Consider the following 26,810-nt stretch of genomic DNA (forward strand, 5'->3'; position numbering starts at 1 on the left):
GCAAATATTGTCCTTTTATCAGGCTCAGAGGTGTGCTAAGCACCTCCGCACAACTGCAGGATTCCGTCTTCGCTGGCAACATTGTTTTCGTAAGATATTATACTTCATGATCTGAGAGAGTCCCTGGTGAAACCCTGTGGGAAGAAACAAACAGAAGCCAAGGAAAATACAATTAACAGTTAGAAAGTGGGAGAGCGTTGGGAATATACGACGCCTGACGTCTCGCGCCTCCAGACGGCGTCCACAACACACACGGAGGGCAAGCTTAGTATCGACAGCCAGGCAGGACAAGACAAGTGGGAGACTTAACGGACCTTACACTCCACAGAACTACACCAACGACGATTTTCCACAACCCAGCATCGGGACACACGAGAGACCCACCATGCTTCTACGAGGGCGAGGAGGGAGAGAAAGATGATGGACAACGCGTTCCTTCTGGAATGGAAACAAGTACATCGGTGGTTAGCAACGTACGAGACCCTGTTTGTGTCGGCCCCAGATTTTGTTTTATGAGGAGGGTGTCTTATCTTCTCCACCCTTTTAAAGAGTTTGGTTCTCATTCCATGCTTTGTCAGCTGGGGCAAGTCAGCTGCGTTACTCGGGTATCGAACAGGCCAGTCTTAGCGCCTTCGGGTTTAGACACCATTACTCTAATTACTGAGCTATCGTCTTAACGTAGAATTACAGCCCTCCTTCAGAACTCCAAACACCAGGCTGAGTCACGGGTGGCCTTAAGGGAAGCAGAGAGTAAAGGGTCCACTGTGTCTAAACACTTTCCTTCCTCTGTCTGTGATGATACATCAGGCGGCTCCATCGAATGTGGACATAGAGGGAGTTTTCAGGCACTAACCCAGGCGAACCTTCAGCCGACCAGCTTCTCTGTGGTCCAACACACGGATTATCAGAAGTGTTTGCAGAGTATATTTTATCTATTTTCTTCCCGGCCAAAGTAGTTTGAACATTTAAGATTTTTGCTTTACTTTTAATATATGTTACATTCCGTCTGTCTGTCGGCCTGGTTGGACGCCAGTACCTTTTTTTTTTATTTTAGACATTCAGTGTTTCTTTCCATCTTGGTCAGGACACCTCCCTGTCATCATGTGAGTTGGCACTGGGTGTGTCTAAGGAACAAATCGTTACTATCTCCAGTCAACACTGGCTCTCCCTTCCGTCCGCTGGGATCAATCACCATTGATGCCCGGCACAGATTTACACAGTCGAGATGAAGTCGTTACCCTAATATGTTTCTTTGAGGTCTTACACTCAGTTCTTTTGTGTGTTCTAAGCGTGCGGCCATCCACATCAAGGTAAAATAGTTTTATCAACTAATTTAATGCCAGTATTACATCAGGGAATAATATTAGTGTTTTAAGGTGCATTTGATGTCTGACCTAAAAAATGACCTCGTTAAATTAAAGGGATTTCATATTTTTATAATTATTGTAATAATCATATTATTCGTTTTTTTGTAATTGCGATAATAAACGTGATTCGTTTTAGACCTAACCACACCATCGCAGACAGAGTAACTGTAGATGTTGGACTGTAAATAAAAGACAAGTCCCGCTAACGGCCAAGAAACCATGAAACTCGGCGAGACGATCTTCACACGTCTCCTTGCGTGTGAATCACGAGAACCTCACCGGACGCGAACAGCAGAGCCTGTCTGACAAAAAGATTGAGCTCTTCCGATAAATGCTAGCGATGGGTATTGCCTTCTCGAGCTTACAGGCCCCGCCATCAAAGTTATCACAAGCGGAGACACACGCACACAAACACACAAACACACACACACACGCGCACACACACTGTCCTTGACATCACAGGCAGTCACCACTCGACGATCAAAGTGATCTCCGATGAACTTTGCGATTTCCTTTGACACGTGACAAACGATGCTGCCGAAATCTCCGACGATGATGAGGTGCCTGTCGGCATCACCTCCACTCGCAATGCAGTCTGCACGCACCGCCACCCTCATGGCGCCCAGGCCAGTGGAGATCCCGCCTGCTCCTCCCAATAATCTCAGACACTGTGGTAAAAAAAAAAAAAAATCAGAATATCTCAACTGACGTCGGAATGAATCAAACTAATGCCAGGATAATATGTCTTCCTGAAAAACTCATGTGCATACTGTACTCTGATCTCTAGTGACCTTTTAGATGAGAAAAGATAGATGATAAGTACCGAACCCTCTTTGTAACTGATGGCTTTGGCGACAAACAGATGGAAGTCTGTGTTTTATTTCTTTGTGAACAAAATGTTTGAATGCTGAAATAAAGAATATCGAGAAGGGAGAAATGAAGTATCGCGTAGACTCCCGTAGAGCGATGTGTAAAAGGAGATTTTACATCTTAAAGTTCTGTGTTCAGTTCCCAGCTTTTCTCTGTGCCAGCTGTGGAACAACCCTCAGATGTTTAAGCTCTCAAGTAGGACGTTCCGTCTGCTCCTAGAATGTTCTTCTAAGGGTCGGGTCACCACGTCTGATCTTCTATTTACTGTGGAAGCACTGGAAGCACCATTTCTTCTCTGATTCTTTTTGATGAAACCTGTTACTCCTGTCAACTACTTCGTGTAACTCCTTGGGTACGTTTCACACTGTCTTTGAGATTTTACCTCTTAATAATTTTATAGTTTTCAATTTTTGATGTCGATTTTTGATGGGTAAAGTGCTTCCACCTAAAGGCAATTTCAAACTTTGGGGGTTTGGGGATTGGGGATGTTGGGAAATATGTGGAATGAAGGATGAGAGGCCGCGGTGATCCCTGTGTTTACTTATTTTAGACTTATATTTAGTTTTAGGTGCTGTAGTAATTCTTACCCTGAAGCACATGCAGTTTGCCATAGCTTTCATTTAAAAATTTTTTTTCTCTTTACAAACTTTACTGGTATTCGTATGATTTGCTTCCTTAAAATTTTTCCATTGATTGATACCCGCACATTTAAAATTATAAATAACAAAAACCAGAATGTCAGACGCTTAAACAGAGTATCAGAAAATGAAGGGATGCAAGAGAGGGTGGATCTTTTGCTTTTTGTGGTTACCATACGTCATCTCCGTGTTTCTGACAAATCATCCTAGAAAACATCTTGACCAAGACACCGAAGCCATTTGTTTGATAAAACTGCTGTGCCAAAGAACTTTCAGCTGTCATGAAACCTGTAAAATCCTTTATGTCATCTCTATGCAGGCAAGGTTACACTTGCTTTCCTATAAATTTTGTCCACAGCAATTAAACAAAAAAAGGAAAAAGAAATTTTTCAGACTCAGAGAAAAAGCATATGCTGCTAGTCTCGCGTTTGTAAAAAGATGAGAAAGCAGATTTTATTAGAATAAATTTCCTGAACTGGATAAGGGTGACTTAAGAAGGATCATGAGTATTGTAGTAAACAAAATTATCTCTTTGCAGACATTTTAAAATATATAAAAGTTTCTCGTAAAAGTGTTATTTTAAGAGAATTATGAAAAACAAATGACAGGCTTATTTGCAGAAGCAGTATAATCACTTCAGTTTGTGACTATTCTCACATTTTTCATTACAAGTAAAATCACTTTGCCATTCAGAACACAACCACACAACTATTACATGTTCGCAGACGTGTATTTCCATGTATTTCGCGATGAAAAGAAAGAAGTTGACTTTAAAGATCTATAACATACTAATTAACGCTCGTGTTTCCCCGCTGTCGTCTGTGTTCTCCGATCGGTTTGAGCGTTACCGAGAACGCTTCAGTGTAGCAGCATCCATAGAAGAACTACGATGTAAAAGAAAAGCAGAGAGTTTACCTGCTGAAGTTCCTTTCTGCAGTCCTATTGCTTTATTTGACCACCTCATCCACTCGGTCACTTTGACAGCAATCTTTAAGATGGCCAGCGATATCGACGAAGAAAGCTGTGGTTATAATCATTATATCCACGTCATGCGTGGGACTAGCTTATGATGACTCCTCTCTTGCCTTTCCTTGGCTTCTCGAGACAGAACGACAGAAGATAATGCGAGGTTCACAAGACCTTGATCAATAATCAAAAACTGTTCGAAGTGCGAGTCAGAGTAACTCCTGTACCAGGGAAGTCGTCTCACTATCAGATCAGTGCACTTTCTTTGCCAGAAACACGGCTACCAGGCCTGGCTAAGACTGCAGACATCTTAGCAGACATCACGGATTCGCTTTGTTTTTATTTCATAGAAAGTCTAAACGTTTGTCATGCCATGGGAGGAATGCCTTATTCAGTCCCTATCTGACACTCAGGGGAAGCTTTTGTACTTATTGTGTCTTTCAGTCAGCTTAACATTTTCTCAGAGATTCTGACTCATATAAAACTTTTTAAATATCATTAGCAAATATTGTGAAAACTTTGATATGAAATCCCAATGAGCACAAGAACCTTGGCTCGTTTAAAATAAATGAAGTATCCATCTGCATCCAAAAGCTCTGACGACTACTCTTAAGACTCACTGCAGCTTGAAAGACACTCAAAAATCTGTTTTTGTTTGGTTTTTGGATTATGTCCTGCTGATAAATCACGGAGTTGTCAAAGTAGGAACTATTTTTTTCCAGTTCTTTACAATTATATCCCCTAGATTTGACTAAATTAGAGAATTTACAGACTGACGATAGAAAAGGAAAAAAAAAAAAGAAAGCATACAAGGAAAAAAAAACCTAATTAACGACACCAGGATTTTTTTTATTACTTGATTACATATTGTCATCTGAATATTAGAATGTCACAAAGAAGACAATAAATACTGGGTTAAGTCCCATTACTGAAGGCTTATTGACAGGCGGAGTTCATTCTCCTCATCGTTTTTCCTTGTTAGCACCACACACCATCTGCGCATGCCTAGAAAGGTCAAAACGAGGCATATTTATACATGGAATCTCATTTCTCTCCTCCTTTACCCGCTTCTCTTTTTTTCTGTCACCAGTCCCTAATTGCCCTCCTTTTCAAAGACACATAAACCTGTCCATCGACACCTCTGTAAACTTGTTTATAGGCCGTCTTTCGGAAAGCAGAAACTGTGTCATCAACAGCAGATCCTGTGTGATGTCATCATCAAACCGAGGGAAGTGACTGCAGCCGAGGAGACTGAGTTGATTATATGTATTTGCAAGTTCAGGGAGCAGCAAAGCGTAGGATTTTCTCATCTTGTGTGGAAGCTCACGCACTCACCGAACCTGTGGAAAGAGGCCGCAATACGAACATCGATTGGACTTCAAAACATGTTTGTCTTTTACAATAACGACCTTTCATTCTGGGAAAAGCTGCCTCGGCAAACGGCATCCCGACTTAACCAGAGTTCTGGTCGGAGGAGATCAGAGAAAGCGCAACTGTGGCCAGGCACAAACAGGCGGAAGACCTCCTCTGAAGCAAACTGAAAGTTCCAGAAGCTTTTTTTCTCTCCAAAGGATCCTTGTTGCAGGACTTCTTTCTAATGTCTCTTGGGCAATCTTTGTTTTAGCACGACTCCCTGGTATTATTTTATGTTTGCAGTCCTCTTCTACCAGCTTGTCTTTTGCAGAAGTCTCTTGCTGGCTATCAGCACGTGGAACCTTAGCAGAATGCTTAGCATCAAGCTACATTCTTTAGTAGCCGCTTGTGTTAGCATAGCTCTCAAGCAAATGTCACTTGTGGCAACCTTTTCTGTGCTGGTCTACCCGAGCCTCTTCACATGCAACTTTAACAAGCAGTCCTTGGGTTAAAGAGCCATCACCTTTTTCTTATACCGTCTCATTAAAATTCTTCAGAGGAACTTTAATGGAACAGGTAGTAGGTGTTTCATGAAATCTCTGTCTGCCATTGTTTGCCTCTGAAATACCTTTACATTTTTTCACGTTAACGAACATGTTGACGTTTTTTAATTTTGTTTAAATTTCATCTATTCCAACCTGTCAAAGCTGTAAACATTTTAAGCAAAGTTATTTAAAATTATAGGAAATGTTTTAGTAATTTAATATAAGAAATTGTTATTTTGTATCGTCTTCACTCAAAGGTTAGTATATAGACCGCACAATTTTGACCAAATTTCTTACTTGTCAGACTTTATCTTGCACACCACAGTCACGTTTTTCTTGCATTCTTTAGCTTTTTTACTACAGAGACAAACTTAATCAGTTTATATGTATCTGACATATATTTTAAAGTCGTCTTGAAAGATAAATTCTTGAACATTTGGACAATTACAGTGTCAATAGCTTTGTCTGTGGTGTGGGGAAGACACTTGTAAATACAAATGAACAGAGGATATGAGCCTTCACACTTGACATGCTTCGAGATACATGCCAAAATTAAAATATAAATTTAAAATATAAAATATTCGTACACATACACGAATATACGTACACGCATGGACTCACGCACGCACGCGCATGCACACAGATTGAGATCGCCAATTTACTCAGTTCTTTCTTGTTTGGAAGCCAGTGAATACACCCTTGCACTCAGCCAACAAGAAGCTGACCAAGACATCGATAAACACCTTTCTTTCCCTCTACCTTCTCGCGGAGGGGACAACGAGATTCTCGCAGTGACGAGATAAAAATGGCCGTCCCCGACAAAGCAAATCCCTTACACGCTCTGACTCTGAATGGAGGTCCATTTTCCCCTTATTGACTTTTGTGCCAATTTGTCTGTCGTTTCCTGCATTGCTTAGCTCCCTTCCCAGCTTCCTCTTTCCTGCTGCATCCTTTTTCTCAATCACATGCAAGGAGCTGCCGGGAATGTTTGCATCTTAAGAGAAGATTCTTTTCAACTTGAAAATGATATCGATCCTTAAGTGCAAAGAGACGGAGAGTCTTTTGAAAGGAAAAACATCGAAGAAGCCTCCAAATTTCAATGGCATTAATTTTGATTGCTGTGTCTGAAGCTGGACGTGGCAGCACGCTTGCCAACCGACAGAGAAAATCAACGTCTGCGTGTTACGGAGGGAGGCCACTCTGACTTTACAAATCAAGGGAAATCCGGAGAACTATGTTCGAAATAAATGCTGTGACAGAATGTTTTCATACACGTCCTGAAGAAACAAATGAACACAACGAGGGATCAGGATGAATAGTGACAAATGTTTTTGCTTAATTGACTCAGGGAATGGCGTTCTCGGTGTAACGGAATGAAAGTGAAAAGAAATCGATCTCAAGCAAGCGATCGGTCTGATGATGAGCCAAACAAGGCGAGAGGAGCGGCCTCATCTTGAGAACAGCACGTGGGAATGGGAACAAGGTGTCCAGCTTCCTACAGTTTTCTTTCTTTCTCAGTTCCTTATACCTGTCCAGTCAGTTTGTCCGTGCTTTATCTGTCTCTTTCAATATTTGACACTGCTGCTTACAAGAGTACGGAACTCCTTTATCTTGTACCGACCACAATCAATATCAACAATCAGAAGGAAAACAAAACTTGAAGACTACTGTTTGGGTCTGTCAGTGTGTAGTCCATAGCAAGACACCTGTAATCGGTCCATCAGTTTTCCTAAAATATTTTTGTTGATGTCAACTTTAACAAAAGATAAGTTATGGACATAAAAGGGCCTGGACAAAACCAAAATTTCATAAAAAAGAAATTGTTCTCCGAGCATACTTGTTCTGAAATTATATGTAAATAAATGTCAATTTGAATTTCATATTGTAAGACCATCAGGAGGGAATATTTTTTAAAAGTAAATGGGTTTAGGTCATCGCATGGAGTTAATCTGTTAAATCTGAGAAAATTATGTTTTCTTTCATTTAGGAAACAAAATTGTCAAATATCTATGTTCACATGAAGAAGTCGAACTGTTAATTTTATTTTAGTACAGGGATAAGTTTACATCAAGGCTACATGAAACTGGGAAGCTGAGTGCGTTTGTTATTTGATGATAGCCAACCTCTAATATAGCACTGGTAACTGACCATTTTCTTTTCCCAGAATAAAATATGGATGCTTGAATACATGTACCTCTCAAACGGAGTCTATTGTTAATATGATTGGAAATAAAGAGAATCGTTAAAAGTAAAATGAGATTTAATGACAAAGCTTCTAAGTAAAAATATAAAAACAGATGTCAATAACCTTTCAGATCCTGTTAATTATATAATACCTAGAACCCTATCTGTCTGCTATAGGTCCAACCATCTAAGGATAGTCGATAATGAACTACCAACACTAAAGGGTTAAGTCAACAGTCTGGTAATCCCTATGGTATCCGTCGCCATTTCCCTAGCGCAAACTATTAACCCTGTGTGTGCTGACCCTTTACCCGATGTTGACTCAGCCATCAGCACTGTCCCTAACGGCCGTGCTGCTTACTCGTCGTGTAAGTAGGACAAAGGTGTAGTCTAGAAAAGTCGCGAGCCCAACACAGACCAAGATATCCAATGCCCCGCGTCCAATATTGGCCCAGGAAGTTAGGGAAATGGTAGATTCTTTGGCCAGTTGGGATGAGATGACCCTACGCCATGTCCGGAAATGAGGCCATGGCCTCTCAGCGAGCAGAGGATTAGCCAGTGTTTGCTCAATGTGCACACGGCAACATCCGGGGCTATGCTGGCAGGACAAGTGTGACGTCAGTTTGGCGACGGATGACCTGCGCAGTGTGACATAACGGTGACAAAACCGATGTCTTGATGTTCTAAGACATTTGCTTCTAATTTAGAACTGGGATTTGTTAGCTCCCTTCCATACAATGAAGCGTCCTAATGTCACAGATGAAAGTGGCTTCAGTGTGCCTAAATGTTTATATGAACGGTCAGCAGGACAGATCTTATCATTTAAGTTAAATGGTAAATTACAGCTTAAGCTTCCAACCTCACTATTTCTTTAAACTGAAAAGGATTTTTTTAATTTTAATGGTCTTGTTTTAATTACATGTACTTTGTTAATTTTTTTTCTTTAAGTTTGCTTCTCGAAGTCGATGTCAAAATGTTTTGTTTTCCTACTTTTGATGTTTTTTTCACTCCAAACTTCACATATTTCGTTAAAATTACATTCTGAAATGTGGGAAATATTGTTTCTAGCTTTATTTTCAAACTCAAATAATTAGTAAAAGAAAATCGATGGGATGTATATTTACCAGCGCAGTTAGTATGGTCTGAATTTTATTTGCAAATGATCCCGAGCTCTCAAGAAACTAAATAAAGAAAAAAGTGCTCTGCGATCAGGTGACAGCCTTAACTTTGTTACATCAGCAACAAGCCTCAGCAATAAATGTCGGACATCAGGAGGACGTCCAGCAGTTAAAAAAATACTCAGTATCTTGATCAAATGATAACAAGAAAAGAAAAAACTTAGTTTCGAGACATAAGACTTGTCTGGATGGCATTAAAGACATTTTTAACTTTTTTTTAACGATACATGATTTTGGGTTGCAAGAACTGCCCCTCCACATCCACCTTACAACCTCCTTCAGCCTCGTGAGATTATTATTTTTTGTGGTAGGACGAGGCAGTGAGTAGTTTATTGTGAGCTTGTTTCTAATTTTGGGATGTAGGAGTTTTTAAGTGAACATTTCTTGGTGAGAAGATGGTGATGATGCCGCAAGAAACACTTTGATCCCTGGCTGCTTGTACTGCTGAAGGTTTCGTGCCAACACGACAGCTCACATCTTGTTCACATGCATTTTGTTTCGTTTTAATAAGAAAACTACGATGTAAGCCGTAAGGCGGATGATTATTTGGATATAACTGGGACATACAAACCACCCAACAGACAGACATATGGACAGAAGAAAAAAACTATCGGAAAGACTTCTAGCTAGTTATTTAGATATACAATGATTATTATGAGTAATCATCTAAGACTTAAGTCAGGTCCTTGTAATTTTGTGGTTGCGTCTGAATTTGTTTTTTTGTCTGTCCTTCTGCCTCTTTTATCATATTTCTTTTTGCGGAATCTTTTTTCTTTTGCTCGTTTTCTTGTATTTATTACCAATTCTTATATAGTTTCAGTGTCTGTTTGTCGTACTTCTTGCGCCATTAAAAATAGTCTGTTGTTCTCCTCCGCTCCCTTTGTCTTCCTTCTCTCTCTCTCCCCCTCTCTTGCTCACCGCTTGATCTTTTAATGTTCGTGCGTTTTTACTGAAGGACACTGATGTATTCTGACATGCAGACTTAAAAGATATCCAACCTACCAGCTTATTTTTTTTAAAAAGCCATTATTTCTTTAGAAGCTGCGTGTCTGAATTTTATTAATCATCCCTAAATATTTTTTGCTTCGTGTCATAAAATATTAAGACCTGCCATTTCAGTGCCATGAGACCTGACTTTTTAAACCATATTTTATGTGATTTTTTCTTTTGAGATCCTAGTCTAGTTCCCGCGCTCATTAGCTTAATTATTAATCAATGTCTTCTAACCGAGCTACGCCGACATTAATGTGTATTTAATTCTGCCTCTTTCAACCCAAAGAAAGATTAAAGATATGTATGGCAGAGAACATGAACAAACAGAAGAACAGACGAGATTAAAAACAGCAAAAGTGTGTCAGGAGTGAGTGAGGTTGGGCAAAGCTCTGATGATGGCACGAAAATATGTATTTACATGTATTTACACATTAAAACCCGCAGATTCTCCATGATGATGTAGTGAATGGCCGTGAACATCATGTGTCTGTTAGTGACATTTTTGTGTGAAATAAAACTAAATTAGATTTTTTCGATGTTATCTGTGTAAATAATTATGCCTCTGTATGCATTCAAGTGCGTGTGTGTGTGTGTGAACGCGCGTGCGAACATTGTTTGTTGAAAACTAACTCATTCACAAGTTGTTCACAGACTAGGTAGATAAATTAGGAAGTGACGTCAGATGAAGAAACAATAACATTGCTGACAGGCAATGTAGTCACAGACGATGTTTTCTGCCCTCATTACTCCATCATCGCCTCGCTTCTTGCGATTCTGGGCCTGTGTCCTAATTTGTTTTCCAGATCCACCCTCGTTCTCGGAAATTTTTATTACACACTGGCTAAATCAGTCCTGACATTTCCATAATTGCATCATCTCTCTTCCTTCTTTCCCCAAAGAGAATTTAAGCTGGCAACAGAGATGGTCAGCGAAAGTTGTGCTGTCAAAATTACTTCGTCCTCCTTCACTTACACCATGGAGGTCCATGGGTGGACTGCTGTCTGTCTGCCGAGACCAACGCTTAGCCTCTTGCAAAGTTCGCCGCTGTTAGTCTCGGCGAGCCTAAACAATGCATGTGACTAAACCGGAAGCTTTGTACACACCTGCCTCGTTTTAGTAGTTAACTGGAAAAAAAATCGTCTGCCAGCAGTCCAGTAATACGAGTTTGTGCTTACACTACATCGCTTTACTGTCTTTGCAAGGATATCTGGGTTACTATTGGATGAAGGCCAGAATCATTATCAATTTCTATATTGGGATCGACGTCTACTGCTTAATCTGAAAAAGTATAGAACATTTGTAATCAGAAAAGAGTTTAGAAAAACTTTGTGCTAAGGAAAGTAGTCTTGCTTTGACTCAACATTAAGGACAGACAGACAGACAGAATGTGGAAAAGTTCAAACGAAATTCTAATGGAAAACAGTTTTTTCCCCCAAAAGAAACAGAGTAAGGATTTGTAAGTGTACTTGCCAGTGATTATGAGCATACGTGCATGTCTCAGCACGGCATCTACCCTGGAATTGGCCATTTCCGCATGATGAGCACCTCTACCCTCTCTTTGCCTACGTCGCACGTGCTGGGGCTGCGCTTGAAAAATCGAAGCAGTTGCCCACAGGGAGCGACTGCTCGTCGCGAGACGCGATCCCAGAGCGAGGCTCCTTAATGCACGCCCTTAAAAAAGCCCCATCGCGTTGGAAAGAACAATTGCGCAAACTAGAAGTAATTCGTATTTTTGGTCCGTTTCGTCTCTGTTCGAAAGCAGTCACTCGGAATGGCTTGGCTGGAAGTTTGATGTGCCATCCAGTGATCGAGAATGAAATCCGTAGACACCACTCCTTCATTAGTTCAATCATGGACTAGCCTCGGGCTCTCAAGCGCTCGCGCAATGGGAGATAAGAAGATGGAGGGGATTGTGGGTGGGAAGGGACTGTACTGCTGATAACGAGGAAGGAAGCGTCACAAGTAACAAGACCAGAGAGAGAGAGAGAGAAATTGAACGGGGCAGAGAAGAGCGACTAGGGGGAGAAAATTCCGACACAAAAGCACGAACAAGAAGGAGAGATACAGGAAAGAAGAGGTTTGTTAGTTGCTGGTTGTTGTCGTTTTTATACCGAATCAGCACTGACATATCAGGGGAGCTAATCCACCTCTGTAAATAGATGTCAAGCCCAAAGAAAAAAAAATGGTATTCATCAGGAGAAAAAGGCAGGAAAAAAGGTTGGAGAGAAAAGAAATATGAAAGAATCGGGGATTAATAATAATGTGAAATTTTTGTAAGGAACGAGGACACAAACAACCAACGATCAATGTGCTTTCTTGTACCCTTGGTTGAGGTGGACAGAAGAAAAACTAGCATGCAAGTGAAAAGGAAAGGACTTGTAGTTCTCCCTGCAAGACCCGCTTCCTACCGCCCATGACTGGTGAGCATTATCAACCGTTACTTCTACCAAGTCTTTCTGCAACGGTCAGCACCATGGACCAGCATAACCGTTCGACAACTAGAACCATAGAACCATTTGGAGGGAGGAACAAACGAATGAATGAAATGACATATTGGCGTGAAAGAAAGGTTAGTCGAGTACATCACGTGAAAACACACCTATTCAGCAATGAAATTTATGAGTAAACCCATCAGGCATTGTTACAATAATATAGCAATTATATATCAAAGGAGACAAAAAAAAAAAACCCAGTGTTTTTATATTTTTGTTTCAAATTGCGTTAGAGCTGACAAAACATGTTTACAAATAAAACCAAGATAATATGCTGCCTATGACTTGTAAAGAGAGAACATTTCCTTAATTGTGTCAAAGGGAAACAATTGTGTCCTAAAAAGAGAAATAAATGCTAGGCACAGACTAAATAATGTGTAAAGTTTAAAATGTCTGCAATAGAAGGAGTGCGAAGTAGTGTTCAGTTCACCGTGCCACGAAAGCTAACTTGTATGCAGATCAAGTGAACAAAAAGAGAGGAGAGGTGAGGTGAAGAAGACATAGGTGAAAAATCGAACTTTTCCCGTTGACGAGAAAACTCGATGCACACCGAGACTCCCTTTTTGCCATATCTTCTCCCTCTTCGTCTTCCGATTGAACCAGAAGAAAACGCCACCTATCTTTGCATCCGATCTCTCACCGACCAGGGGAAAGAAAGACAAGATTTGTCCTCTATAGGATGAACACCGTCTCCTGAATTCTATCCAAGTAAGAGTCAGGATGTAGAAATCCATTGGATTGACCCAAGAACGCAGACGACATGGATATAACATAAACACAGAACAAAAGGTTTCTGTTTCAGATCTTTCGGCAATGTCGCTGTTCGGTTTCGTGTAGTAGAGTAGAGGCATATACCATCACTACAACATTATGAGACTGGGTAGAGTAAAGAAGAGAGTAAAATAAAGCCATAGTAAGAGCATGGTAAAGGTGTTTAAAGCTAAACCCAACTATGCGCCCCTGTGACCCGAAGACCTAGTCATGTCCTGGCAAAGCCATGTTCACATACCTTGGGACCAAAGTGTTGTCGTCGGTATTGAGAACGAGGTGAGAGAGAATCTTAGAGCTGTGCACCCTCACAACACGGACAGCTTTCCCTCGACAAGCCCTCCTTGACAAGCAGCAGAGGACATGGGAGAGCTCCTACAAGGGCGACAACTGATTGGACTTGTCACAGTGGACACTGCGCTGACCGCGGACGTCAGAGTGAGGAGACAAAGAGATATCTCCCGAGGTTTTCGACCATTGTATGCTGTTCCGCCTCGCTCCTGTTGTGTCTGTAGGGAGCTATTGACGATCGGTCAAAAGCAGGAACCCATTAGAAGAGGAAGGCGTATGGGCTGGCACGAAGCACTAGCATAGACAGGACCTGATGAAAAGCGCCGCCTGTCGATGGCAGGATCTGAGTTACCTCGCCGACAAGGCCTTGTGAAGAAGGAGAGCAAAAGCGGGCACTTTGTATCATTTCTCTCAGTCTCCATGGTGATACATACCAAGGCTTGAGGTTTGATTGATTGTATTTTGTCTTGTAATCCTGTGTTTGTCTGATGTGTGGTCGACATCAGCTTGTCAATAAGCTTAAAAATTTATTTATCTTTTGCTTCTGCTTGTTTGTCAATCTGTTTTAGGAAATTATTATAATAGAAAAAAACTTTACTCATTGTAAATGCGTGATACATCATTTTATCTTACAAAATAACATTGTCATGTTGGTCCAGAACTGGTTTTTGCAGATTGCGACGAACATTTATAGCCATACAACTTGAAGTGGTAAAAGTCAGACATAATCCACAGAATTGGTTCAAAAAATGCTGCACTTTTATCCATTTGCTGTCAACGTGGAGGAGAGATTTAGATGGAAGAAATTTGGACCACAGTTGGTATGTTCTCTTGGGGATTCTTTATAGCTTGATGGCCAGGGAGGTATGGAACTGGACGTCCTGCAAGTTGGGCGAAGGAATGAGTAATTGAAAGGAAGGAATGATGGATACTCTGTAGACTGCAGTCGACGTCACACACCCGGGCAGTAATCTCGCGAGTGACCCACAGACGCAGAGAGGGCATTGTCATAGAGGAACTAATACCCAGAAGACCGGAACTGGCAAGTGCTTAAATTGTGATGGTCGTTCTTGTTGTATTCTCCCTTGAATGTGTGTGTGTGTGTGTGTTTCTGTGTGTGGCAGTCGAGACGACAGTAGTGGGCATCTTGCCAAATCAACCAATCAGAGTGTGACATTTCGATCAATAAATAGAGAGGGGTCCTTAATGACCATTTGGAAGAGAGTTTTCCTAAGTAACCCGAACACCAGTACGGCCGATTTAATTACAAACGGATATATGGAGGCTTACAGGACGGTACTACTGCACCTGACATTGTCGTAAAGCACGAAGCAGATAAAAAAAAAAAAAAATTCAATCACTACACAACAGGAAATGAAAGACTTTCCAATACTATACTCATTCTAGCACGCATCAGTCACCTGCAAAACGATACTACGCCCCCAAAACGAAGCATCCCTCCCCCAACAGAAAAAAAAAGAAAAAAAAATACAAAATATGGGTTTCTCAAGCGCATTCGCTTATGTTTGAGTGTACTGCTGAGAATATTCTGCATCACTGCTATGTTTGTCTATGTCAAGAGGAGATAAGTCAGAACTAAGAATGGTAACTCACAGTAAAAATTACCTTCCCCAATGTCTCGCCTGTGTTCATGGCGCAGCTGGTGTTGACAGTCGTCCTGTTGGGGCCGAGGTCCAGTCTCAAAGCCCTGAGATTTGTGGCAGCCCCTACCACTAGTGGCAGCTGCTCTGTGAAGGGAGGAAAATCGGGCGAGTTAAATTCAGAGTTATCTATCCTGAAGTGGCTGGAGCGTGAAGACGTCTGTCGTCTGCGCACATCTTGCCTGGTCTGCTGGCGGCGGCACGTGGTGGAGCGGAATGGAAGAAACAGTCTCTCCATGACCTGCTGACTGAAACAAATGGTTTGCACGCACGTGGTCGTGACCTGACTGCGCGTGTGTATGTGAGCGCGTGTCTATGTGAGCGCGTGCGTCTTAAATTAAGAGCGAGAAAGTCAACGTGTTTCAACGAGAAAATTGGATGTGAATCTCTGAGTGCATGTCACCAAACTTTTTCGTTGATACTTTAACTCCTTTAGAAAATGGTATTTCTCCTCGTCAATGGTATTTAAGTACACTTTAGAATAATTAAAGAAATATTAAGAATAAATAAAAAAATAATTAAGAATAATAATGAATTGAATAAGAATAATTAATTTCAAACAAACGTTTCAGTTGAAAGCAACGCCAATAATCAGTTGTATTTTTAACTGTAAATGAAAATTTGTGGAAATGATGAAATAATTTGAGGTGGTTTTAATACTTTTTAATGGAGAGACGAACAGAAGTAACGGGGACATGTTTCTTTGCACCGCTGGCCATCAGCCGAGACAAACCCTGAAGTTGTCGGCTGTCAGGTCTCGACAAACCATTTAACACTTTAATTTCCTTAACCTCTTTAAAGTTGCAGACATTGAGCTAATGTAATGAAAACACATCAGAGCACTAAGCTTGAGTTTTTATCCTTCTTTTACGAAAACCCGAGTCGTCTGCTCTTCATGGTGATGGTAAAATCGGAAGTAAATGTGAAAAACTAGCCTCGTTCTAAAAATTAACATTTAAAATTCGTCTGAAGAAGCCCAGAGATATAAAGGAGGAGAATGGAAGAAATTTTCTTTTTTTTAGTTCTTTTCTTGCGATGTTTCTGGATAAAAAGGAATTTTATCAAGTCACATTACTTTACAATGCAGATGCAAGCAGAATTATCTGGGAGGAGGATGCATTCTGTTGTGAGCTAGAAAGCACCGGAACCAGCCGATTAATTAAAAAACCGCCACCATCCTTCATTTACTGACAGGATAAATACAAAAACCGTATCCCAGTGATGGAGGCTGCAGAAGGAGAAGGATTGCGGCAGTCTCTGGAGGTGTCTGCAGGAAACCTGACACTGCACCCAGTCAAGTATTTCTCCACAAAAAAGCTTTACTTCCGACCTTTGGATCCCGCGTAATTTGAATGTGCAATTTCCCATGTCGGAACACACTGGATGGTGTTTGCTTTTTTAACCCTAGTGGGCGACAGGACTCTTGTGACTGTTATTGCTGTTGTTGAAAGAGATGCAGCAAGTTTGACATTTTTTTTTCTGTCGACTGCTTCTGAAGCCATCGGAAAGCGAAAGAGTTTAAAGAAAAATAGAAGAAACAAGAGAGGAGGGTAAGAAGGTAAGAAAAGATTGTGAGAAATGGGAGGATAGGAGTAAATGGAAAATTAAAACGTTGACCTTTGTGTGTTGTGTGAGAGCGAAAGAGAGAGAGGAGTTTTATTCGAAAAAGAAAAAATAAGGATATAAGATAAAAATTTATTGTTCGTGATAGAGTTGGACAAGATAAAGAACATAAAATGTGGTGGAAATAGATGAGTTTCTCTGTTCTTGGCAAACAACTGTTGTTGAAGGAGATGATCTGACCAAATGCAAATTCAAAATTTTAAAAATTAAAAAGAAACAAAACAAAACAAAAGAAATGCAAAAAGTTTTCAAACCAGCAATTTTTCTAATCTCTCTCTTCTTTGAGGTGGAAATACAACCACAACTAACAAAACAGCGCTGGTCATCTAACTACTTTCACCTGTAAGATCGTCTCCATGACGACTGGTATCTTTGTCCAGCTCCGTAGAAGAACTTGTGAGCCAAACCTTGTTTGCACATACAAGATCTATGTGGCCAAGTCGGGGTGTCCGTGCAAAGGGAGACATAAAGTGGCAATCCTCCTAGTGTTTCTGACCCCGTGTTGACCGCCCACGTTGCGGCCGGTCCAGACTTGTCTCGCAGCATTTCATTACATCGGGGTGCACGTGAGACTCGGATATTTCGGTGCCCTGATTGGTTCTGCTCGGTATTGGTTGAATGCATTTGAACTGGATGTGTCCTTAGGGAGAGAAAGAGATTTTAGAGCCTCCCAGAGATTTATGGATTCCGTCTGAGTGGAAGGAACTAAAGCCAGGGTGAAAATTTGGCAACCCACTCCTTCTTCACGCGAAAGATTATCTCTCCGGCGTTGAAGATGAAACAACTCGTGTTTCGTGAAAAGCACGCATCAGCGCTTCTTGGACACAACATCAACTGGCGAACTGACAAACTTGGCACCAGATCGCTGCTAAACAACTTTACCATAGTAACAATACTTTAACAATGACAAGGTGTAGAATGTTTTGTTGCCTGAAAACTTATTAGCTGGATTTCTAAAAAGCATTGAAAAATTATAACTCAAAAACGAAATACGATTTCTTTCTCAACAAGAAAGTGACATTTGTAAATCTACAAAGTCAGACTGGCAGACAGACACACAGACAGACAAACAGTATAAATATATAAATATAGCTCTTTATAAAACTGGATTGATATGTTTAAAACTTACTGTGTGAGCTGAACAGTTCTACAATGTCCGGTTGTGGAACATCGACTTTTGTCAACTACTCATCACACCTCCTCATACCAAAGACTTCTCGAGCGCATGCGCGAGAACTGGTGAGAAGGTGTCTGCAAGTTTCCTTCCTTGTACTGCTTCCTGGAGCTGGTTCCCGTGACCTGACTTCCCGAATCCTTTGCAGCGGTCCATCACCTTGAAAACAAATCATCAGTAAACAATCCAGCTGTCCTTCATTTCGAATCTGGTCTGACATCACGAGTTTTACGACTGACAGAGTGAGTGCTCTCCCCCGTTTTGATTATTTAATGAAAATGCCCATTAAGTCAAAATTAGGATGTGTTCATATCGATTCTAAAGTTTTGGGTAACAAAATATGTCTAGCTTTATTATTGACGCCAAATTAAATTGAGTGTGAAGTGATGGATAATTACCGTAAATTAACGGAAATTTTTGGAAAGTTATGTTGTGTAGTTACGTTGAAGAGTAGAAAGATTACTTCCCTTTATTATCTACGAAAAGTACCTCATTGACCTTGTCATCAGTGACCGTTTAGTCTGTTGGTTGCCTTTTGTCGTTTCACTGCAGCACTCGACGCACCCGTTTCTCTCGGTTCTCGTCTTTTTTCATTGTCGGTGCCCGTAACACTCTGGATGCAAAGCTGAGAACACGACTAGCATTAATTAGTTTTATGAGATCGTGTTTGTGGACCTTAAAATCTTAGCAAAACGGACATGATTGCTAGTGTTGTTATTTTACTGTTAGGTCATTGTTACAGACGATTCTGAGCTCGAGCATGTTGAGGACAGTGCGGCGAGTTTTATTTCTTCTTCGTTCTGGTTGTTACCAGCAAGTCAATGCGTAACTTTCGTTTTATCTTTTATTGAGAATAAACTTTTGAAATTGCCACTGTTTCATTTTACATCGTATCGTAGTTTGAGAGGCGAAAGGGTTTTTTTTTAAGTTCTGTATGTATACCTTCATGGAAATGAGTACTCCCGTATTCTTGCCGTGCGTGCCACAGACTAACAGGTAAAGGTGTGAAGATAAGACGAAACAGTTATGAAATAAAAATGTTAACTAATATATAATAAATGCACAAAGACTTGACACAGGTTAGCAAGATTTAAATTAATGAGGAACAAACAAAGATTACCTACTACTACTGTTTTGCTATTTACTTCCATCTGCACGTTAGCTGGCTATTGCCTCCAACCCCCAACATTTTAATTGTTTGCTTTATTGACTTACCAATTAAAGCTTGCACCGATGACAGCCATCTCAAACTCATTTCCTTGATTTAAGGATAGGTTTTAAAGCATCGCTCGCGCAGTAACCTCTGTGATTATCTCGGCACTTCTGCTAAACTGATATTTATTCAAGGTACACTCGAGTGCGTGCCTGCAGCTTGCGTTAATTAAATTACCGCCGCCAAGCGAATAATTTGTAATAACCGTCAGAGAATGAGAGAGTGAGAGAGTGAGAATGAGAGAGAGAATGAGAGAGAGTGAGAGTGAGAGAGTGAGTGAGAGAGTGAGAGGTGCGTGTGGAGGACTCAGCCTTCTCACCGTGAAAGCCAGCGGCGGAGGGATATGAATGGCCGGACACAGCGACAGTGTACAATCTAAAGTAAACACACCATCATTTCCCTGTCATATGCTTCATTTCACCCGTCGGCGCTGCGGCTGACGGAGATGACCAGGGGGGTCTCCTCCCTTCCTGACGAGTGCACTAAATGTCCTCCTCGCCTGTCGACCTCGTGTAAGTTCTCTTCAGGGTGTTTGCAGAGTCAAGCTGCCCCGCGGCGAGTGTGTTTGCGTGCGTGAGTACGTGTGTGGGAAAGTGCATGTGCATGTAAGCTGTAGGATAGTAAAATAATACTTGGGTGATAATATCAGGAGACTTCTGTAGAGACATGTCTCGGCCGAAGTTAAGTTAAGCATCATACAAAGAAGACATGTAAAACGGTAAAAAATAGTGAGAAATTACTACACACACACACACACACACACACACACACACAGAGACAGACACACGTACACACACACACACAAGAGCTGTGTTCTGGCTAAACCATCCTTACTGCCAACCAATTTTTAGGAGCTGCTAGTGCTTCTTGAATTTGCGGCCCTATGCTCCACTGGGAGTGATTAGGAACAAGAAGTGCTCCTTGAATGGGAGTATTTCTGCGCTAGAACTACTTCTTCTGTTGAGTCTGTCGCTTGTGGTGCAGCGTTGTAAATGCTGTAGACTATGTTCTGGAATAGCAGGTGAGGATGACACGAGATAGCTCGGTTTGAATGTTGCATGCAGTTTATTTTTAGAAGTCTTCCGTTAAAAAATTCTGGAAGCTTGTGGACGTCCGCAGCCAAATCTTCGTTTTACGTCCTGTGAACGTCTGTATGTGCTGTCACGTCACTCACGGCTTCAAGTATTTCCGGGCACGTGATCCCCATTCTGTCGAGACACTTCCGTTTTGTAAGAATGCACGATCAGTCGATCGTTATCACCGGAAGTTACGCTGGCTTCCGGTAGCTGCGCGAGACACCGGTCAGGTCAAAGCAATCGTCATAGCTTTTGGCTCATTGATTTCAATGCAGAAGTTTTCTGTCCAACCGGTGAGAAATATTCGAACAGTTTCAACTTCTAACATAGAAATTTTTTTTTCAAAATTTTAGTCACGTGATGTCTTCAATGTGCGTGGCAGGAAAGATGGTGGTAGAAGACGGGTTAGGAGGAATGACTATGAAACTGTCAGCAGTAGCAGTGACAACAAAATGTCGGGTAGAAATAACAGAACAGTAGTTCTAAATCTGTAAAAATAAAGTCAAGACCGCTCTTTCTCTGCAAAAACACGAAGGCATTACTCCAGTGTGAATCAACAACATGGTAATGCAAATAATTCCACGGGGATTTTTTGCTGGCACTGCTCCAGGGACCCTGGGCTTGACCTCTCTGTCTCCCCGTAGATGTACTAATCACGTTTAGCGGACCTCGGTGAGCCTACACAGCAAGTTAGCAGCATCTCTGATCGACAGCTGACCGTCTTCCGCGACCTGCAGGGGAGAGGAATTGTCTGTGAAGTCGTCTGAATTCCTCGTTGTGGGATTAACGATCCTTGTCACAAAATCCGTTTCGTGATCGGCATAAAGGATAATGACTGAAACTCTCTGGCAGCTCTGTTTTCACGATTGTACTAAGGGAAATCAAACGGTGAAGAACTCTGTCAGGCAATGCTCAAGGGACACATCAAAATAGGTCCAATGAATGGCCCGATATTTCTTTTAAATTGACCGGTGAGAATTGTAGTTGCTTTGAGATGGCTTGAATATGCGTCTGTCTGACAACAATCTCGACACCCTTTAATTGTAATTAAATTATGAACAAGCATGTCGTAACTTAATGCTTAAAGTTGCGCTTTGACCCCATGGGTAATTACAGTCTGTATCCCAACACCCTTGTGAGCTCCCTTATAAACAGATTTTTTTTCTGATGTTTACTAAACGAGCTTTAACAAGATGCTACACGAGGTAACTGCCTGTGACCTCATCCTCCGCTGAGTGTTGTTCACACTACTTTCCCCTCGGCAGGTCAGCAGTCGGACTCGCCACCCGATAGTCAATACGTGTGGGAGCAAGGTTCGAAGATAATATTTTTGTCATTGCTCAGAACTCATAAAATATTCAAGGAGGTGTTTCAAAAGGTCACGAGAATCCCTTCGTGTAATTAACGGTCGACGAAACCGGGGTGGAATGTCCCCCCCCCCCCCCAGATTGTGTTCGTGTCTTTGAATATAGATTTCATTTCTGCTGCGGCGGGCGAACAAAGAGTGAAAGACATGTATCGATCGCCGTGTCGATCTTGAACAGCGCAGATTACGAACGCAACAACGAGCAAGAAAAATTATTTCTGACTGAGGGAGCAGCCATGCAGAAGAATCAGCGTGCTTAGCGAAAAAAATGGGAAAAAGCTTTTCTCCTCTTTTGTCTCCCTCTTACTACATTTTTGTTGTCTCCGAATGGTATTTATTCTGGTGGGTGTGTATGTACGTACGTATGCTTGCGTGCGCGCGTGTCAGTGTGTATGTATATATAGAATGCGCTCAGTGTGGTCGAGTGCATGGAATAGATTATTCGTATTTAAGTGGGTGTTAATAGTTAGCTCTTGCTACCAGCATCTGCGTCCATTTGATACTTATATCTCCCTCTCTCGTGATGGCCAATGGAGAGCTCACCCTAGGGTTCGATTCCAGACCTGCCTCCAGTGAATGATGGTGATCGATAAGCACGTACTGGTGTCGATTAATTGACTAATGGCCGCTCGCCTGCTACTTGGTTTCAGGACGCTGGCACAGTTGTTTGCGTGTCCCACATCACGTGGTCTGGAACGGTTTAAAAGGTCTAAGTTACATTCCAGTGTAAAGTTACTCGGCGAGGGAGGAGTAATATCATTTGCTCATTGTGAAAACACGTCCGCTTCAGCTAATATTTAATGGTCTGGTGGGAGGCATCTTCTCTGATGGCTGGGTAGCTGGATGTAAGATACTATTCCCAATATGTAGGTAAAACCCACTTCTGATCTCAAGATATATGCGCCTTTAAATATCGCCATGCACACAGCCTGGTTAACAATGCCACGCCAGGGCTCGTGGTCACGTGGTCAACGTATCCTCGCACATGCGGTGTCAGTGCTGTGGGACTCTCTCTGTGCTCGGTCATGTTTGTAAAATTTTATTTCGAGAATGGAGATGGGTATTTACCATAATTAGATGAAATAGAATCCTGCACTGAGTTTTCCCAATCCATGGGGAAGCAAATAATACAGAATAGTCCTCTGAAGTTATGGAAGGAAACAGAAAAAATATAAACGTGTGTGTGTGTGCGCGCACGAGTGTGTCCGTGTTTGTGTGTCTTAATGAAGGTTTTGGAAATTTCACATTCACACACACACACTAATGCGTTCTTGAATATGTATGTAACCAGCAGCATTTGATGTGAACCAGATGGCTTCTTAAAAACTGAATAAAATTATTATAATATTATTATTTGTTATGCGTTCTTGAGACTATCTGACTTTTCTCGCGTCTCCTCGAACTCTCAATATTCTCTTTTCGTCTTTCACTCTATCTATACTCTATCCTTGTCGTTTAACTCTCATTCACCTTCAATTCCTTCTTTCTCTCTCTCTCTTCGTCATTGACTCTATCCGGTCTCTCTCCTCTCGACACTATCTCTCTATCTCTCCCTTAGTGGCATGTTTGTCTTCATTTTCTCTCTGAATCGAAATGCCACTCAAATTATATTTTAGCGATATATTTTACGCAGTCGGACAGGGGGGAAAAAAAGAGTATCGAAAATGAAAGTTTTCCATTAGCCAAGCAGTCAGCCATTCAGAGAGATTGGGAAATTCAACGGGCAGCGAAAATGATTTGCATTTTCTTACAGCCTGGTTCACATCTTGAAAATGGCGTCGTTTCAGCGTGTTTGACACCGGCATGAAAATAGAGCCACCACTGAATCTTTCCATGAACCTTATCTGATTCCTGTACAAACTTTGAGAAACTTTTCTTCCCATCCTCATGGCTTGCCATTATGAAGGCGCATCTTCAGAAACCAACAGCCTCGTTTTCGCAAGGAGCAACATCCGGGCCACTCACTTTCGCAGCATTGCCTTTCTTCACAGTGAATTTGCCAAACGATTTCCCCTCTTCCGGTACGTGCTACGAAGAAGCAGCATTATCGACTAGTTGTGTCGCCAATTCCACCAAGACTAAAAAGCTGGAATGGAAAAGTAACGAAATACTTGCACCGCAATGTCGTGTGTGGAATATAGAGAGAGAAAGAGTAGGGAGGGGAATGGGAGGGAGCCGGGCCGACAACTAGTGAGAGAAGAGAAGCGTTGTGCACGGTGTGGTGCTAACAAGGTTTGTTTGTCTGCCAGCCAGTGTCTGCCCCGATCTTAAAAGTCTTCTCATCCTCCCATCCTTTAGGCTTCGTTTCTCAATCGCAGTTCCTAAAATGACATTGCCTGACTTCTGTTTGACATGTTTTGTGTGCTCTTGTTAAAACTTAAAAACCCTCAAATTAAATGCACTTAAAACGCCTCAAACATTACTGAAAAAAAACCACCCATGAGTTTCACGCAAGAACTGATGTCTCTGATCATCTATGCCAAAAATGTAAATTTAATAGCTTTACAAATTTTTCAGAAATGTATAATTCATAGAGATTATGTTCTCATTAGTTCTATTTTTTCTGTAAATTTTATTGTATATTTGTTATTTAAAATATTTATTACATTAATTAAACAGTAAATTTCAAGAAAAAATTAAACTTGCGAGTTAAACATTAAACGAAGGAAATCAAACACATATGCATTTATAAGAGAGAGAGGGAGACACTAAAAATATGCAATTGGGATGCCAAGGGGAGAGTACTCCAAACATGTAGAGGGCGCCACTGTAGTCAGAGCGTCGCTTCAGTCTCCTTTCATGTTCGTCTTAACGTTTCTTCATTTCACGCAATGTCCTGTTATTTACTCGCACGCTCCTCGTGCACGTATGGAAATGGCGGGTGACCAGGGCCCGTAATCGCATGAACACAAGTCGCCTTTGAATGGCGGAGTTATGAGCTCCAGGCCCGCTTCACGCCATCCGCGGAGACGCAGACACGCTTACAAGTTTCATTATCAAAAGAGGTTTGCAGTGCTGCAGTCTGAGACCCACTGCATCAGGTGATCAATCAATCTAGTATCTGTGGCTTTGCTGTGTCAGGATTGAACCCACCCGTAGTTCCTCTCCCCACCCCGCTCTCTCTCTCTGGGTGTAAGACTTGGAGTGAACCTGTGAGACTGCGTGTATGTATGAATGGGTGTATGCGTGTGGATGTGTGTTGTGTTAGTGTGTGTGTGTAAGGGGTTGGGGGTGCGTATGTTGATGAGGGTTATGTTAGAGAGAGCGATTTTTCTATCGAACTTTGAATGTTTGTTTTTTTTTTTTACATTTTTCAGAGACATCATGTTATTTTTATCATCAGCTGGCACAGGTGTGTCACACTGTGGAATGTATCATGTCAAAGAGGCCAGATCATTATCTACACCAACTGTCATTTCACGGTTCAAAAAACGACAGGCCCTGCCTGTTAGTGTTGTCAAGAGAGTTCTAGAAAGCTCCAGGACAGAGGACCAGACGACGATTGAAGAGGTCTCCCACTGAAGTGGCAAGTTCACACCAAGAGGGACCAGCGCGCTGTGGACCGCGAAGATTGAAAGACATCATCACCAGGCGGCGTGGAAGCGAATGCAGTTCATTTGGACACGAAAGCTGGAATTGGGCATGGAGCCATGCCGACTCCACGACAGTCCTCCACCAGACCTCTCTACCAATGAAGCTACTCTACCAGCCTGACTACCTACCTACAGTCTGACTACATTACTAAGTCTCACCACTGGACCACTCTCATCACTTTGTCACGGACACCACTGCGCCACCTGGACCACTGATTTGTTCATCACTACTCTAAGACATCAACTGGTAAAGAGACTTCACAGGTATTTATATCCTTTAAAGTAAATTTGTATATTCTAGAGTGACAGTTGTTTATTTTCAAAACTTTCTGTATAGCACATAGGAAAGAAATTTTTTTAAATCCCCAAAAATGGTCAACGTAAAAATAAGATGGAGAGAAAGAGCCATCTTTGAATGGATGACAAGACTTTGTTTTACACCTTCCCCAGTAACAGCTCAATACTTTAAACAACTGTGTCGCGTTTCGCAACTCCTTTTTTTTTCCTCGGGAAAGGAGTGTGTCGCTCGCTCCATATCTAATGAGAAAAAGTGCTCAGAAAATGTAAAACTATAGCGCCCCGGGATGTAAATGAGAGGCCAGCAGGGGCAGACATCTGTCATCAATTAACGTTCTTGGTTTGAGGCAGTCGGCACAGAGAATGTGAAAACTCCCAGAACAGTTTTTTTTTCTCTCACACTCTTTTTTATTCCTCCAAAGCAGCAAAGTGACATATTGATTGATCCTCACATGCAAATGTACTTCAGAAAAAAAATAAACAGAAGCCGTTAGGAAATCTGTTTGGAATGCAAACGTGCACCAAAAAGAACTTTTTAAAAAAAGGCAACGCCCGACATAACAGAGAGAAATTGAGTGACTCCAAATGGATTATCGAACCTGATCTTTCGCTCGCAGTACGACGTTGAGTGAGTGGACTCGAGAAAATAAATAAATATACTGATAAACTAAACGCATTAAGAAAAATATTTGAGAATACAGCTGAAAACAGTTTATAAAGAACTCAGACTGTATTATTTATCTCAGATATACTTGTATCTATAATGTACTATAAACAGAAAACCAATTAGGTAATGAAGATAGAGTGGACTGGGACACTAATTAGCGATGGTCTTTTCTGGTCCACAGTTTTACAAGTTCAAAGGTCAGTCTGTGGACCATCTCATTCATCGCTAATTCTTTCTCTTGACCTGGGATGCATTTCTCTGGACAGCTGTTCATCACAAGCTTCTAGAAGCACTGACCAGCGACCAGCAGCTGAGCGGCCTGGATACTCTGCTTCCACTTGACCGCATCCCATTCATCAAACTCCGTTGCCGCTCACTACATTTCAAAGAAAACTATTGATTGTCCTGTCATATTCTCGTTTTCCTTGTACTTCCAGTCCAGATGAGTTTTCAAAAGATGCTAAATTCGTGACAGCTTTCAACGCAGTTCCTCGA

At 41.5% G+C, this 26,810-nt stretch overlaps 1 protein-coding gene across 1 annotated transcript; it reads right to left on the reverse strand.

Annotated features, from left to right (window-relative positions):
- Positions 1-865: 865 nt before the first annotated feature.
- On the reverse strand, positions 866-15,602 carry LOC112555392. The gene is made up of 3 exons (XM_025223765.1): positions 15,260-15,602; positions 1,813-2,035; positions 866-882 (listed from the first exon to the last, which is right to left on the reverse strand). Exons 1-3 carry the CDS (start codon positions 15,542-15,544, stop codon positions 866-868), a joined length of 525 nt encoding a protein of 174 aa, XP_025079550.1. The 5' UTR covers positions 15,545-15,602.
- Between the last annotated feature and the right edge of the window lie 11,208 nt (positions 15,603-26,810).

This window comes from Pomacea canaliculata, linkage group LG2 (assembly GCF_003073045.1).
Source record: "Pomacea canaliculata isolate SZHN2017 linkage group LG2, ASM307304v1, whole genome shotgun sequence".
Lineage (NCBI taxonomy): Eukaryota > Metazoa > Mollusca > Gastropoda > Architaenioglossa > Ampullariidae > Pomacea > Pomacea canaliculata.

Excerpts from the sequence above, each read along its gene's own strand:
- LOC112555392 (XM_025223765.1), bottom strand. The coding sequence starts at position 15,544 with ATGGAGAGACTGTTTCTTCCATTCCGCTCCACCACGTGCCGCCGCCAG. Across the intron at positions 2,036-15,259 it reads TGGGGAAGGTAATTTTTACT|TGTCTGAGATTATTGGGAGG; the intron begins GTGAGTTACCAT and ends TTTTTACCACAG.